Below are 16,217 nucleotides of genomic sequence, written 5' to 3' on the forward strand. Positions count from 1 at the left end.
TCTCCATCTAGAGGGAAAGCACAGGCTGCCGAATCAAATAGACCTGTCTCTTGGCTATCCCCTTTACCTGCTGAGCACCCTTGATACACTGCTTCCTGATTCCTCAAAGAGTAAAATGCATCCAGTACGGTTTTAGTTTTAAATGTATTGTAGTCTAAGTGTCTATAATTTGGTAATCCCCATGGCATAATATTTATCAGGGTATTTGATAAGCAGACCACCTGAGTCCCCAGCCTCTAGCTCAGTGCCTGGCTTCTTCAGTCTGTGCTCAGTAAATGTGCTGAACTAGTGAATAAATGAATGAATCCCATCACTCAGCTCAATGTATCAAATGTTTACTGAGCACCCGCTATGTTGGGAGTCTTCACTTCCATATCCTGATGTAACGGTTTAGCAATTCTGATTTAATAATCACTTGAGACCTTTTCATTCTTAGGAGATCTATTTCTTACACGGAAACTAGGATGAGGGGGTTAAGGGCTGGTGTTATGAGTGTATAGATAGGTACTCCCATACCTGATAGAATTTTAAGGGTACCAAAATGAACCCAACTCCTCTCCCTCCAAAAATTCACTTGCCTGGTTCCCTCACTTCAGTCTCAGTTAAATGCATGGTGGCACAAAGGTTTATCCTTAAAATTTTGTATTATTTTTTTAAGGTGATCAAATCTATCAGGTGCTTTAAAAGACACACATGTATTTCACTGAGGGGAGAGTGGATCAAGCCTGAGAACTGTAGACATTTAAGCTGGGAAGGGGGCAGAGGAGCTATAGTGCAAATGAGAGACTAAACATGAATCTCTGTGGTAGCTGGTGACACCAAAGAGAAAGTCCAACTTCCTAATTTTGCTTGGAACTCTGTATGAATCAAGGAAGCCATAGGGTGACATGTTCATATCCCCTTACTTACTCTCTTTCCTCTAACCACTGGAGATCACTTATCTGGCTCATATTAGTCTTTGTCTTTTTCTAGAAAAGGAAAATTCATACTATAAATGTAAAAGATAAATGGGTAAAGCACAGAGCAGAAGAGTTAAGTCTAGGGGAAGAGTGATAAACTGCTTGGAAAGGGAGTTCACCCGCACTTCTGCTATAGGCTTGTGTGAGAAGGAGCTGGTGGTTCTCTTTGATATTACGCTTCTCACTATAGTATGACATATGGTGGGCCCTTACTATGCCTGGTGGGCCTGGGCATGCAGAGTAATAAGGAAGATAGGTGGTGAGTGGGATGCCTCATATTTCCTTACCAGCTTCTCTCCTGGTGTACACAGATTTTTAATTGATTGCAACTCTCTGTTCTTTCAGCCATTAATGGGATGATCTACAACTTGCCTGGCCTGAAAATGTACGAGCAAGAGCGGGTGAGGTTGCACCTGCTGAACATGGGCGGCTCCCGAGACATTCATGTCGTTCACTTTCATGGCCAGACCTTGCTGGAAAATGGCACTCAACAGCACCAGTTAGGAGTCTGGCCCCTTCTGCCTGGTAAAGATCTGGGCAATGAAAAGAGGTTCCTGTTGAAAAATGGCAAGAGAAGGCAATCTTAGCATCTGTAACTCTCCTTCATTCTCTCCTTGTGCATTTACTTCCTAAGGGGTGAAGCATGGATTCTGGCTTAGATCCTGGGCAAAGCCTATTCCAAAACTGCACATAGAGCACAAAAAAGTCAGCTAATGCATACACTGTTTGCAGCACCACACAGGCTCAATGCGTGGCCTAACTTGGTTCTACAGAGATGCCACGTCTAACGCAGGTTCTTCCAAGCCATTGTGTGTCACAGGCCAAGCCTTAAGCAGATTATAAAATGAATCCCACAGGGCTGAGACAGCTAAAGCTTTCTGTTGGGAGGGAAGTCAGAAAATTACCAGGGTTTTGTGATTCTTGAGTTCTTGAATTCTACTCCTCCCTGATACTTTGGGCAAGTGACTATAGGAAACTTAATCTTAAACTGACTCATGGGACTGTTTAGGGAAAAAAAAAATTTTAGTGATTGTAAAAGCTAAAGAATAATAAAAGTATTTAGAGCTTTTCTTGTACAAAATAATGATAAGGTTTAAAAAACTACAGTCATCAAAAAGGGTTTTTACGTACCAATGAGTTGCTTGTAGGTGTATCCAGGTGTGTTGTAGGTGTGTGAGTAGGGATGTCAGTGCTAGATGCCATTGATTCTCCAACTGTAATGGGCATAAGAAAAACCTAGGAAGCCAGTGAAAATGTAGTTGCTAAGGCAGAGATTTTGCTCTCAGAGACTTTGATCTGGTAGATCTAGGGCAGGGGCCCAGGAGCCTGCATTTTTACCAAGCAGCCTAGCTTCCACAAACGCCACCTGAGAAGCTAGTGAAGGCAGTCCCTTGACAAGACTTTGGATGGGGAAGTTGCTTTGGCGCAGAAATCCAAATGGGCCTGTTTTGGTTAAGGGTAGGGGAAAAGAGGGTTCTTGTTCATTTTAAACACGCCAGTGACTCACTAAGCTATAAAAACCCACTCCACTAAAATCAGGGACAGAAGGGATTAGGTCTAACTCACTCACTTTTCACCAAGTGTTACCAGATCAGTCATCCTTGCCATGAGTCTGCGAGAAGCACTGAGAAACTGGGATCTGTTGGCCCATCCAAATCTTCAAACCTAAATATCCGCATTGGAGAGTAGAAGGCTGGAGACCTTTTTTAGTGTGTTTGAGGAGGATGACCATCAGCTATTAATTTTTACTCACAATCTGAGAAATGGTCACAAGTTATAGTCAGCAGAATTTAAGTATTAACTGGCAGTGGGTAACATTAAATACCAGAATGGATAACCAGAGGTTTCAGAAATCTCACTCTTTCAGTGATTCTCTGAAACAATTTATGTACATCCCTACCCAAACATGTAAACGTCGTAGAAAATTCGAAACATGGGAGGAGGATGTTTTATTTTAATTTTCTTATATCAAAAAGAAAAACTAGTGAAATAAAGAAAGGAAATATTTACAATATTTTTGAGGCCCAGTGATGGATCATTCAAGGTTGCTTTGATACTTAGGACTGTAAAACTGTATTATTTATAGGTTAACTTGCAACATTATATTTAAATAAATGAAAGTTCCTTTCTAGTGAGGAGTGTTGGAGATTTTTTTAAGTCCTGGGGCAATTTATTTTTAGTAATGTGTGTGTGGTTTTCTTTTGTTTTGTTTTGATCTGTTTGTTACACCTCTAGCCCTGCCTCAATAAAAATGGATAGCTCTTAGGTTCTATTCTAAAGCCTCTTATTTCAGAATTCTTTGATAGCTGTCAACCAATATTAACTTGTTAATCTTTGGGTGTGTAATGTTACCCTTCACTCTCTACTTTAGGTTCATTTAAAACTCTTGAAATGAAGGCATCAAAAGCTGGCTGGTGGCTCCTATGCACAGAGGTTGGAGAAAACCAGAGAACAGGGATGCAAACTCCATTTCTCATCATAGACAAAGGTATCATCCAAGAGCCACATGATATTTTTAGCAGGAGAGTGCCTGCTACTAGAATACTACCAACTTTTAGACTAGAAATATTCAATTCTGAGAACTCTGACATGACCAAGGCATAGTCTGTAGCACTAATTGCTTTCATTCTGACCCATGGTCTGATTATACTGCAAACATCAATCATCTAAGAAACTTAAACCAAATGGTTCAACCCACAGGCATTCCTCTCAATTGGGGAACCAAAACAAAGCATCCTCTTTCATGATTTGTGATCCATGAGAAAATGCATGTAATAAATTCTCCAGACTCCTGGAGTAGAGGAGAGAAAAGATACTAGGAATTCAACAATGACTGAGAAAGTCATTGAACTTGGCATTTCAGTATTCTAGAAATACAGTTTCCATCTGTTCATCCATCCATCCATCCATCCAGCATTTATCAAGCATTTGTTGAGTACCAAGCACTGTGTCAACATCCAGATACCTCCATGGCTGGTATTCCCTTTTGTGATCAGGACATAAATAACCCTATAACTTTCAGGCCAACTTGAGAACATAGTGTTATGTGGGACAGTACTTAATGTTGTAAAATGTCTTATTTTAAGATACAAGCAGATGGGAATCAGTTTAAAAACTAATTGCATTTCAGAATTTCAGTTGTTTTCCTTTAGGGTGGCACTATTTCTATTAAAGCACCATTCTTGCTAGCGCATTTACCATTTTATGATCAGACATATTTAAGTCAGTTCCACACAAGGTAGGTGAAAATATCTAATTACTGACCCACCAGAGGTATAATCTCTAGCCATGGAGCTTTTACTTTCTTATATGTATTTTTTAAGCAAAAATTATTCATTGTTCTGGTTTTTTTTAGAATGTAAGATGCCAATGGGATTAAGCACTGGTATCATAGCTGATTCTCAGATCAAGGCTTCTGACTATATGAGTAAGTAGTAGCATTATAGGCTGTGAAAGGTAACCTCCTACTATTGTACAGTATATAGCCTGCAAAACCATACATCACTATGCTGCCTGTTGAATCTGTGGGTCATTGATCTTCTTTAGATTTTTCTCTATTGCAATACAGTAAGCAACCGCATTTGGGGCTCATCTGGTAGAGGAAGAAGTATGGCAGGAACTAAAAGCCTGTTGGCACCCCCTTATCACTGCCACCCCTTCTCGTGTATGATGTTCCCAAAGAGTCTCTCCCAGGGAAGACCAAGGGCTAGGGATGCTTGGTTTCTCTACATAGGCAGTCCACCCTCTCAGCAGAGATTGGGCAAGGAATGAATAGCTTATTTTTATGACCATGAGTCCCTTTCCAAAACTCTCCCCATTCAGCCCCATTCTAAGTTTGATCACACATGTAATAGTCCAGCCAGATTCACAAAGTCTTATTGGCCGGGTATTATAGTCCCCATTAATAGGGCCCTTTGCTGTGCCAAACATTCATTTATTCAAGAAACTTTGTTGATCGCCCACTATGTGTCAGGAAATCCTCCTAAATTTCCTCATTCTGCCTCAAAGCCCTTCCCAAGATCTAGATGTCAATTGCAAGTGATCTTGAGGCTCCCATAAATCCCTCCCATGTCTTCCTGTTGGGCTGGCACACTCAGCAGCAACCACAGCAAAATACCCAAGAAAAAGATAAACATGACTGGTATGCAAGAAGGGGTGGGGGTGGTGGTTAGCTCACCAAGCACAGAACTGAAGCTGAGTTGCATTGTCGTGGACTGATTTAGTAGCTGAGACCTCTGTCAACCGCCTGGTCTCCTAACTGCAACAGAAGGTCCTCCAGGGATCTTGTTTTCCTCTGGGACTAAACTCCCTTGTGAAACTATTTATTGTATGTTTTTTAAAAATTCAGAATAAATTTTTTCCTTCCTTTGAATTTAGGTTATTGGGAGCCCAAATTAGCAAGATTAAACAATGGCGGATCATATAATGCTTGGATCACAGAAAAACTTTCAAGGGAATCTGACTCTAAACCTTGGATCCAGGTATGCCTTATTAACCTGATATTTACTGCTATTGTAATAATAAAAATGACAATGATGTAATAATTTCTTCTCGTTATTATTCTTGCAATGTTGTTAGGGAAATAGCAATTACTATTTTAATAATAAAATGCTAATCCTAGGAACTATTCTAAGCACATACTCAAAATGACCCCTATGAGGTTAGTTCTAGTAATATCCCACTTTATAGATGAGAAAACTAAAGCACAGAGGGATTAACTAACTTCCCAAAGTCACACACAGCTAGCTAGTGATTGAGCTTGGATTCATGTCCAGGTACTCTGTGCTCAAATATGGATTGCATCTAGCCATTTTATTAGTTTGTTAAGATCTTAGGTGTTGGCTCTTCAGTTCTAAAGAAAGCTGGTTGTACAATGAATTAAGGCAGTGTATAGCTTGTTGACAAGGACAGTTCTGTTTATGGCTTTGCTATATTGCAGGTGGACATGCAAAGGGAAGTCCTATTAACAGGGATCCAGACCCAAGGAGCCAAACACTACCTGAAGTCTTACTACACCACCGAGTTCTATGTGGCCTACAGCTCTGACCAGACAAACTGGCAGATCTTCAAAGGAAACAGCGCAAAGAATGTGATGGTCTGTGTGCATGTTTCTTTCTGAGTCTCAAGAATCAGCCTAAAGTTACCATGACCATGTCCATGACAATATCTTTTTTAAAAATACCTTTTAAAAGTATTCAAAGGGTGTTAGAAATATGAATGGCTTTCTTAGGGTCTTATGGAGGAAGGTGGTAATATGATAGCTCTATATATTACAAATTAAAGCGATAAGCCTGACTTCTGAAATTTGAAAACTCCACAAAACTTGAAAAAAGTCACTTTATCATCAAAATAAATGCCTAGACTTCTCAGATTGGCAGATGGTGCACAGCGGAGTAGAATACTTAGTCTTGTGCCTTAAGGAGCTCAAGCTAAAAATCGGCCACTAAGAGTTTTTATTTTACTAACTTTTACATTTTATTTTGTTCTTTATTCCACTGTACCTGAAGGGAATAGTAATGTTAATGCCAATAACGTTCTGAGGCAATGTGATTTCAGGCTTCCTTTGCTGCCATGCCTGAGGAGTGACATTCCTCTGCTGGATCTTCCAGGGGTTCAGCCAGGCTTATTCCCAAGGACCCAACTGTACCAGCCACAACTGTTCCCCTTCTCCCCTCTCCCATTTTCCAAAGAAAGCTATCTGAATGCAAGGGGTCAGTCTGCCATTATCATACTGATAACCTTGAATCTGTTTCATTTTTTCTGTAAGTAGTTTGTTATTTTGCTATTTTCTATATTATCATTTAGCTATTGCTAGTAACAAATTATTTGCCCTAGACCTTAGAACAGATCACAAAATCTTAAATTATGGTTCTTACTAATCAGTATTGGAGGGGGAATTCAGATGACAATTAGAGTCCATAGTTTAAAGATTCTTGCATCTATATTCATGAGGGATGCTGGTGTGTCTTTTTTTTCTTGTACTGTCTTTTTCTGGTTTCGATATTAGAGTAATACTAGCTTCAAAAATTGGGAAGCATGCTTTTCTATTTCCTGGAAGAGACTGTCTAGAATTGACATTAATTCTTTAAACATTTGGCAGAAATCACCAGTGAAACCATGTGGACTAGGAGATTTCTTTTCTTGGAATTTTAAAATTACAAATTCAATTTCCTCAATAGTTACAGGCTATTCAAATTATCTATTTCATATTGGGTGAGTTGGGACAATCTGTGTTTTTCAGTAAATCGATCCTTTTCCTCCAAGTTGTTAAATTTATGTGCATAGGATTGTTTGTAGTATTCTTTTATTATCCTTTTGATGTCTGCAGGGTCTGTAGTGATATTGCCTATTTCATTTCTGATATTGGTAATTTGCATCTCTTCTCTTCTTGCTTTGACAGTCTTGCTAGAGATTTGCCAGTTTTTTTGATCTTTTTAAAGAACTGGTTCTTTGTTTCATTGCTTTTATCTATTGCTTTTCTGTTTTCAATCTTGCTGATTCTGTTCTTATCTTCTGTTTTAGCTGGCTCTTTTGACACTATTCTGGCAGGGAAAGGGGATGGGGCACAGCCTTGTTACTGCCACGTGGAGGTTGAAGTCCAGGTTTCCCACTCAGCTTCTTCCATTGACACCTAAGAGGGGACTGCTCCTTTTTGCAGCTGGATGGGGATGGGATGGTCTCCACGGACACTGAAGGAGTAGAAGCCTTATTAGGGGCTGGAGGGGATGAAAGTCTTGGGACCCTGTTGGGCCTTCTCTGACACAACCCCAGTGATGGTGTTGGGGTGACTTGTTAGAGTCTCAAGAGCATGGAAAACTAGGCTCCCCACGTAACCTTTGCTGCTGTGGGTGCAGAAGGGGCCACAGTATTTTCTATGGTGTTTGGCTTGAAGTAGAACAATTATTGTCTAGAAGTTTTCTGTCTTGCTAGGCTGCACTTTCCTGGTCTTGAGGCTAGAGAAATCAGGCTTTTGCTGGGGCTTCTTTTGTCTGTACCCATTGGTGTATCCTGGTGGCTGGCTTCTTCACGTCCAAGTCTGTGATATATGAGGTAAAAAGAAAACCCAGGAACCCACCACCATGTTGCTCCTTGGGCCCCAAGAACCTTAGGAAGCCTGCCTCCTTCTCTCCACCTTTCAGAGTCTTCTTATGCTTTTGGATGTACTTAGCAAGAGGAATAGGGCAAAGTACATCTATTCCATCTTCCTGAAGTGCAAGTAGCCCCAATTATTTTTTAAGACCAAATTGATTTGGTTCAGACCATGTGAAAACTTATTATAATATTAAATTAGATCAAAATTTTAGCATAAAATCACTTTATAAAGAATTGTTATATAACTAAGCTTTCCTCTTTTCCTCTAGTATTTTGATGGCAATTCAGATGCCTCTACAATAAAAGAGAATCAGTTTGACCCACCTATTGTGGCTAGATATATAAGGATCTCTCCAACTAGATGCAATAACAAACCTGCCCTTCGATTGGAGCTGCAAGGTTGTGAGGTTAACGGTAAGGAACAAATAGACACTATTTCCTCGCTGCAGCTCAGAGAATCAGGATTTGGGAGGTATGGGAGAATGGGTGGAATCTTTAGTTCTCTTCAATGACTTAGGCTCCTAGAAAAATCTTTGTGAAAAGGAGTTCCACTCAGGTAAACTCTCGCTGTGACCTAGACTGAGACTGGTTCTACCAGCCAGAGAACAGGCACCATCTCTCTGAACAGAGCCTGGATGATATGGACACTGCCCTGATCCTCCAAGGAAGAGCCCCAGTTCAGAATGACCTCCATCAGCCCTTTTCAATAAGAACTGAGAGTCAAACTAAATATGACTTTCCAAAGTCCTCCAGGTCACTCAGACTTTAATGTAATGAAAGTAGATAGCAACATTATTGGCATATATGTGTTGTTCAATGAATGTTTTTGAAATATAAATCTGCTTCCCAACTTCCTGAAACCTTGATTGTACTGTATATTCTGTTTCACACCCTCTGTAGATACGCAAGTCTTTTCTGTGTAAGCTGCTATTTTTCAGGGGATGTAATGTGACTTGTGGTATAAATAAATCCAGGTAACCACAAATGGCCATCATAAAATTCTACCATATATAACAAGGATGTTTAAGAGTCTTATCAACTATTCTCCTTCTCTGACTCTTAAAGCAGTACTTTCCAAAATTTTTCTCTCAAAACACATATATAGAAGATAACACCTGTCTAGCAGTCTAGGGTAAAAGAATGAAGCAATTGAATCCAGCGTGTGTCTCTTCCAGGCCCCACCTGTCTGCTCAAGGACTGAGGTGGGAGAGGGAACAATACATAGGCACACCTGAAAGTTGTTGTGGCACACCTGTTGGGGAGCCTTCTCTCAGGGTGGAGGGAAGAAGTCATGCTTCACAGTGGAGAAAGTAGCTGAACTTTGGAATCAGTTTCTTATCAAAGTAAATAATGGGAAAGTATACTCCTGATATTCATGACAGATATGGATATGGGCACTTTGCCAATGCCAGATAGCAGTGGTATTTAATATCTCCCATATAAAATGCAAATTTTGTACAGGCGGGAGCACTCCTTGAAACAGCTCCAAAAATCATTGTTTTTTACTTTCCTATGATGTAAATGGCAGTTAATTCAGATCATAGAGGCAAGGTACCCTAAAATGTGATATTCTACTCTGTTAATCTATTTAAAACAGCTATTTTCTATACAAGAAGCATTCCTTTTTTTAAATCGCCTCACTTTCTTGATATTTGTATAATTAAAATTAGCAGTAGGCTTTCTTCTTTTTAAGGTTGTTTTTTTTTTCATGGATAAAGTAAGGTAACACTTCAAGAAAATGTTTGCATGATTTCCTAGCAAGAACAAAGTGTCACAGAGATGATGGGCAGCCAGTTGGGCTCACTCACTAGCTGTGTTTCTTACACTCACAGATCAGCCTTGATGCCTATGACATTCAAATTCATGCCTTGACAAAATTCTAAAGGGTGCATAATATGGATCACCCTCAAAGGGTTGAAAATAAATATTAAATGTGACTACCAAGGGTCCACTGTATCTTCGTCTTTGTAGTTTTTGTTAGAAGAAGAAATAGAGTATGTTTTTATATACCTATATAGTTTAGGAGTTATTATCTATCTCAAAGCAAAAACAGAAGTTTCCATGACACTCAAGGAGAGAAATGGGTTAGATATTTAGAACACGGTATTCTGTGTCAGACTGCCTGGGCTCAAATTTAGTTGCTGATTCTTCTAGTCATGTTATTTTAGGCCAGTTACTTTTTCTTGCTGTCTTTTGTTTCCTTGTTTGTAAAATGGAGATAATTAGGAACATTTGATAATACATGTAAAGCCTGAAAAAGAGGTTGGCACTTGGTTGATAACTGTTCATGTTGTGATAGCTGTTTTTGTTGTTACTTAGTAGTAATTATTTCCTGTCTCCTCTGCAGTACAAACCGTCACGTGGGGAATATCGGTGGTGCTTAATTAATCACATTACTTTTCTCTTGACAGGATGCTCCACGCCGCTGGGTATGGAAAGTGGAAAGATAGGAAACAAGCAAATCACAGCTTCGTCATTTAAAAAATCTTGGTGGGGTGATTACTGGGAACCCTTCTATGCCCGCCTTAATGCCCAGGGCCGTGTGAATGCCTGGCAAGCCAAGGTGAAACATCCCCTACTGTGAATGGAGTTCCCTCAGCCTTCTAGTAGAAAACAAAGGTCCTTACTACAGGGGATACGGGGGCTTGGGAAGCAAGAGTATCACCTCCTGTTTCTGCAGATTAAGATCCTAGGTCTGAGAACCTAGGATGTCTATTGACTTGATAGCTTTAGCTCTAACTTTGGCTCAGAGAGAAGTTATTTATCATCTCTGTGGTTCTTGGTCTAGCCTTGATTTAGACCAGGGGTGGGCAAACGTTTTTCTGCAAGGGCCAGATCATAAATATTTTAGGCTTTGGGCCATACATTCTCTGTCAGAACTACTTAACTCAGCTATTGTAGCAGGAAAGCAGCCATAAACAACAGGGAAATGAATGAGCATGGCTATGTTCCAATAAAACTTTATTTACAAAAACAGGCAGTGAGACAAATTTGGCCCTTGGTCTGTAGTTTGCTGACTCCTGATTGAGACAACTTCTATTAGTGATAAATGATTTAGATTTGCAACATCTTGTCTTCTTCTCCCCTCACCTTCCAGAATTTAGTAACATTTTTCATTTTCTTAAGGCCATTTAAATTTTTTTGTTCTCATTTGTTGAGAACTGTGTGACATTCCCTTAGACAACCGGAGGCATGGTAAAATTCTGCAAAACCAGGGTTAAAAATCAGTGATCTAAGTTTAATAAACATCTTCCAGAGAGTTATATTGCCCCTGATATTAGCCCACTGAGTAATTCAGGTAACTTATTTTAGAATAACTGTTAATTATTGACTCATTTTTCTTTCTTCAACTGACTTGAGAAGTCAGAATGGCATCAGATGTGAGAATGATCCTGTCAACCAACTTAACCCAAGTTCCCTATTTTCTATCCTCCCAACTTCCTCCCTTAACATGCGTACATTCCAATTCCCTGGAATCTCTAGAATTCCATGTCCTGTTCTTAAATTATGCCACCAGAAAGGAAAAGGGAAGTATGGTGCTAGTGGAGTAAATAGAAGAGCTTGGACCCGATACAGATAGTCTTGGGAAGCAATGTTGGTGCCTCATTTCTGGCCCATCATAGAATCACAGAACATTGGAATGGCAAGGGATTTTACAAAGTATCTGGTGCATACTTTTCCCTTGAAGTCTAAACACAAAGGAGCTTAAATAATTTTAGGTGAGTCTGGTGGCAGAATTGGGAATCCCATTCTCCTGATAAACAGGTCAGTGTTACTTTCATCATTTGAAACAACCCAAACACCTCATTTTGCAATTTTGCAGAGGGGGAGACTGAGTTAAAATAATAAAAGTAATAATTTTATATTACATTATATTTATATAATATAAATAAAATAAGAAAAGGTTAAAGAGAGAAGATGTCATCTAACTCTTTCCCAAATGACCCTTTAGACTTGTTCATGGAATAACTTTGTCACCCTACCCTCTGTTTTACAGCCTTTAAAAACAATTTGCTCTGTATATAATTTGCTCTTAGTCCTTGTGATATAATAAAGGCTCCAAAGATTAAATGCTAATTTTAAGTTTTAATGCTATCATTTTAAATCTGGAATTTTAGGTCAAAACTATTTGTTTCACTTAAAATTCTATAAGTATGAAATGGCTTTATAGGGTCTCTTTGGAGAGGCTGAAAGTCTAAGCCAGTATGCTGGCCTTCATGCAGACTGAGGGTCTCTACCTCTTTTATGCCTACAAAACTCCTCTAGTTATCTATATTCTGTATCACTAGTACAACCTTGATTTGAAGACACACTAAGATACCACCAGATATCACTAGAGGATGTTACTCAATTAACAAAAAGTCTCCTAACGCAATCATTTTAATTTGATTAATTGCTTTAAAAATACATATAGCACGTGACTATATGCATATATATACATTTGTGTATACATATATACACATACAGACATACACGAGTGATGTGGAGGAAATATATCAATATTCATTATTTCACACAGAATTGACTGTGGGGCATGATAAATCTCCCAAAGGTGAAAATTTATCTCAGATTACTCCAAAACTCAATTAGTCCTTCTGATCCTCTTTCTCCAAGTGCATATCACCAAACATGTGATTAGGCGTTTTGTTAGGCCAGAGACAGGATAATCACTATGCCGTATCAAGCCCTAGGTATAGCTTTATTCAGTCTCTCAAGTATTATATTTATTTGAAATATCGGAAAAGAAGAAATTGGACTATTTCTCCTATTTGACATTAGCAATGGAAAGGGAAGTAGGACTTTTCTAAAATAAGTTAAATAAAGATAGGATACTATCAAATTCTGTCCCAGATAACCTGTCAGAAATGTCATCATAGTATTTAACAAACTTGTTTAAGAGAATAATATTTCCAGATAATTTAGAAATTTAATGTTTTTTCTTAAGTAAAATTCATTCATTTATTCATTCAGCAATATTTGTTGAACACCAACTGTGTGCAAGCATTGTGGCAAGTACCTGGAAACAAAACTAAGCCAGTCCCTGCCCTCAAAGAATAAGGGATACAAAAAAGTAAACAACTAATTCTTGTATGATGTGTGAAATACTCCAGTAGAAGTTTATATATGTGCTGTGACAACAAACCAGAAGGGACAGGGAAGGCTTCCAGGAGACAGGGAATCCTAAGGGATGAGACGGAAAAGAAATCCTTGTGAGCTCTGTGCATTTTTGTGTATGTTGGTCTAAAAAAGCAAAGGTTTTAATATCTGTCTTATCCATGTGTTCTTATCATTTTCACAGGCAAACAACAACCAACAGTGGTTACAAATTGATCTGCTCAAAATCAAGAAGATAACTGCAATTGTAACACAGGGTTGCAAGTCTTTGTCCTCTGAAATGTATGTAAAGAGCTACACCATTCACTACAGTGACCAGGGAGAGGAATGGAAACCTTACAGGCAGAAAGCCTCGATGGTGGACAAGGTACGGGATGGTATCTTGGCAAAAAGAATGCAATTTGAAAACTGTGCTATGATGAGAATAGTACCCTGCATTTGCAAATAGCTCTTTGCATTTGACAAATATGCACTGGCATGTACCATCTCTTTTAAGTCTTCTAAATCTTGGCTCTGCAGGTCCCTGGTCTTGGGAGGGACTATGCATGTTATCTTTCTGCTTTGACTGAGCCTCCTGTGAAATAGTGAGAACAAAACACCAGTGGATGGTGTGAGGCTTAATTAGTCCTGATTCAGAAAGATGGTGAAGGGGTTTTCTCAGTCTGCTTGGGTTGCTGTATTGAATGGCCATAGAGTGAGTGACTTAAACAACAAACATTTCTCAAAGTTCTGGAGATCATGGTGCCAGCATAGTAGAGTTCTTGGTGAGGACCTGGTTCCTGGTTTTGCCCTCATATGGCCTTCCACTCAGAGAGAGAGATGCCATATCTCCTCCTCTTTTTATAAGTGTATACCCTCATGAGGCCCTCATGAGGCCTTACCCTCATGACCTAATTTAATCCTAATTACCTTCCAAAGCCCCATCTCCTAATACCATCTCATTGGGGGTTAGGGTTTCACCATATGAATTTTGGGAGCACAGAAACATGCAGTCCATAACAAGGGTCTAGAAAACCTTCCACTACATTAGCGTTGCCTTGGATATACTTGTTATTCATGATGATCAAATACCCATGGCCATAAAACTTTCAGTGTTATATTGTTATTAAGCAGAAAACAATTGTTATCCTTACTGATGAGGAGAATAATTTCCTGCAAGTTGAACTACTCCATTACACTCCTAAATTCCCAGTTATATGGCTTTAAAATGCTACCAGAGGCAACACTAAGTAGATGAGCCTAATATTCCAGGAATGGGAATAGGAATGAAACCAGTAGGAAGAGCAACACAGGAGAAGGGGATGGACATTTACTGAAGGCTCACTGTGGGCTCAGCACTTATCTCAAATGAATTTGAACCTCCCTTTCTTTTTAAACCCCTGGGTTGGTTGTGTGTTTCTTTGGTTTGGCTTGTTATATTTCTTGCTGTTCCAGATGACCTCATAGCATGGTAAGGATTATTGTCATAAACAAATAGTGATTTAGCTTCTGCTGTGCATAAATCTTGGGGATTTGCTGAGGATGAAAAAAAAGGCGTAAAACGTAGTTTAGTTGAGGACATAGGGCATGTGCCAAAAAGGATAAATAAAAGTGCATGGTTGCATTTTATTTTAAATGTTAGTAATAGTTAACCACTTATTGGTGTCTACTATCTGGCATTTACTAAGCACTTGTCATATGTTTACAGACATTTTTTAATCTTTACAACAACTTCCGTGAGGTAAAATTTTATTATCCCTATTTTGCCAATGAGGAAATGGGGAATCAGAGAATATGAGTAACTTGCTCAAAGTCACACAACTACAAAGGGGCAAAGGGCAGAGATGGCTTTGCAGCTGCTCCACAGCACCATGTCAGATTGCTTTATTATTCCCTAATTCAACTCAGATAACTGGTGAGGTGAAATCTCTAAAGAGATCTGTCTGGAGTGTGATTTCATAATTGATCTAAGATCAACTTTGTAATAATGTTGTATGTGTTCCTTGATGCCCTCGGTTTGAACTAAAAGGATAAAAAAATTATCTGTAAGATTTTTATACCCATTATACCATCATTAAAGATTTTCTCATATTTTGCTTTCAGATTTTTGAAGGAAATACTAATATCAAAGGACATGTGAAGAACTTTTTCAACCCACCAATCATTTCCAGGTTTATCCGAATCATTCCAAAAACATGGAATCAAAGTATTGCACTTCGCCTGGAACTCTTTGGCTGTGATACTTACTAGAATTGAATATTCAAAAAGATAGAGGGACTCTTAAAGATATCAAACCAATTAGAGTAGGCAAGGTATTTTATAGCTATTTTAAATATTAATAATTTTCCACTATTTCCCTTTTTTCTGTTAGAGAATAAAATTTTATATATGAAACTTTTATGATGTAACTTTGCTACTATTAAGTGGGATGATGATTATTATTTCTGCATTAATTTGAATATAAATGGGAAAATATCAAGAACCAACAAGAAAATAGCTTATCTTTCACAATGATTAAAAGTGCTATATAAAGTAATATTTATGTAGTTAACATGCTTCATTATAGTTCTTTTAAGTGCTATGCACATTAATAAGAGATATTACTTTCTTAAACTATTTATAGACCTGGATAGCTTTTACGTCTACATTTTCTTTGAAAGAGATATAATTTAAGAGTAAAGGAAACAAGCAAGATTTTTAAATGGTTTGTTTTTTTTGACACTGGAGAAGAAAACAATCTTACCATATGAAAGGACAAGTGCTTAGAATACCCTGTCTTACCTACATGACAATTGTTTTTCTGACCCTCCATGAGTAAAGATACAATTAGCACATTTTCAGTAGTCCTGTTGGACTTGTGAATCTGGCCTGGTCTGCCTTGGAACTGATTGCACATATTGATGTTCAATATTAGTGTCATTAGCCATGGAACAGAACCAGAATAACTATGGCAGAACTCAATGTATAACCCTGGCTTCATTCTAGCTGTTTCAAAACATAGATTCACCTAAGGGAAAGCTAATACATATAAAACAGAGCACTGGAACGCTTGGCCCAAATGCAGCTGTTCCT

General features: G+C 38.6%; 1 protein-coding gene across 1 annotated transcript in view; it reads left to right on the forward strand.

Moving 5' to 3' along the window:
- The window catches only part of F5 (coagulation factor V), an 80,331-nt gene extending 64,635 nt beyond the window's left edge, over positions 1-15,696 (forward strand). The window contains exons 17-25 of the mRNA XM_014845145.3: positions 1,305-1,484; positions 3,331-3,447; positions 4,315-4,386; positions 5,337-5,440; positions 5,899-6,054; positions 8,321-8,465; positions 10,463-10,614; positions 13,351-13,533; positions 15,249-15,696. Of these exons, the coding sequence (XP_014700631.3) occupies positions 1,305-1,484; positions 3,331-3,447; positions 4,315-4,386; positions 5,337-5,440; positions 5,899-6,054; positions 8,321-8,465; positions 10,463-10,614; positions 13,351-13,533; positions 15,249-15,395 (1,256 nt within the window). The 3' untranslated portion in view covers positions 15,396-15,696. The remainder of the gene's footprint in view (positions 1-1,304; positions 1,485-3,330; positions 3,448-4,314; positions 4,387-5,336; positions 5,441-5,898; positions 6,055-8,320; positions 8,466-10,462; positions 10,615-13,350; positions 13,534-15,248) is intronic.
- The last annotated feature ends 521 nt before the right edge of the window (positions 15,697-16,217 follow it).

Source organism: Equus asinus, chromosome 25, assembly GCF_041296235.1.
Source record: "Equus asinus isolate D_3611 breed Donkey chromosome 25, EquAss-T2T_v2, whole genome shotgun sequence".
NCBI lineage: Eukaryota > Metazoa > Chordata > Mammalia > Perissodactyla > Equidae > Equus > Equus asinus.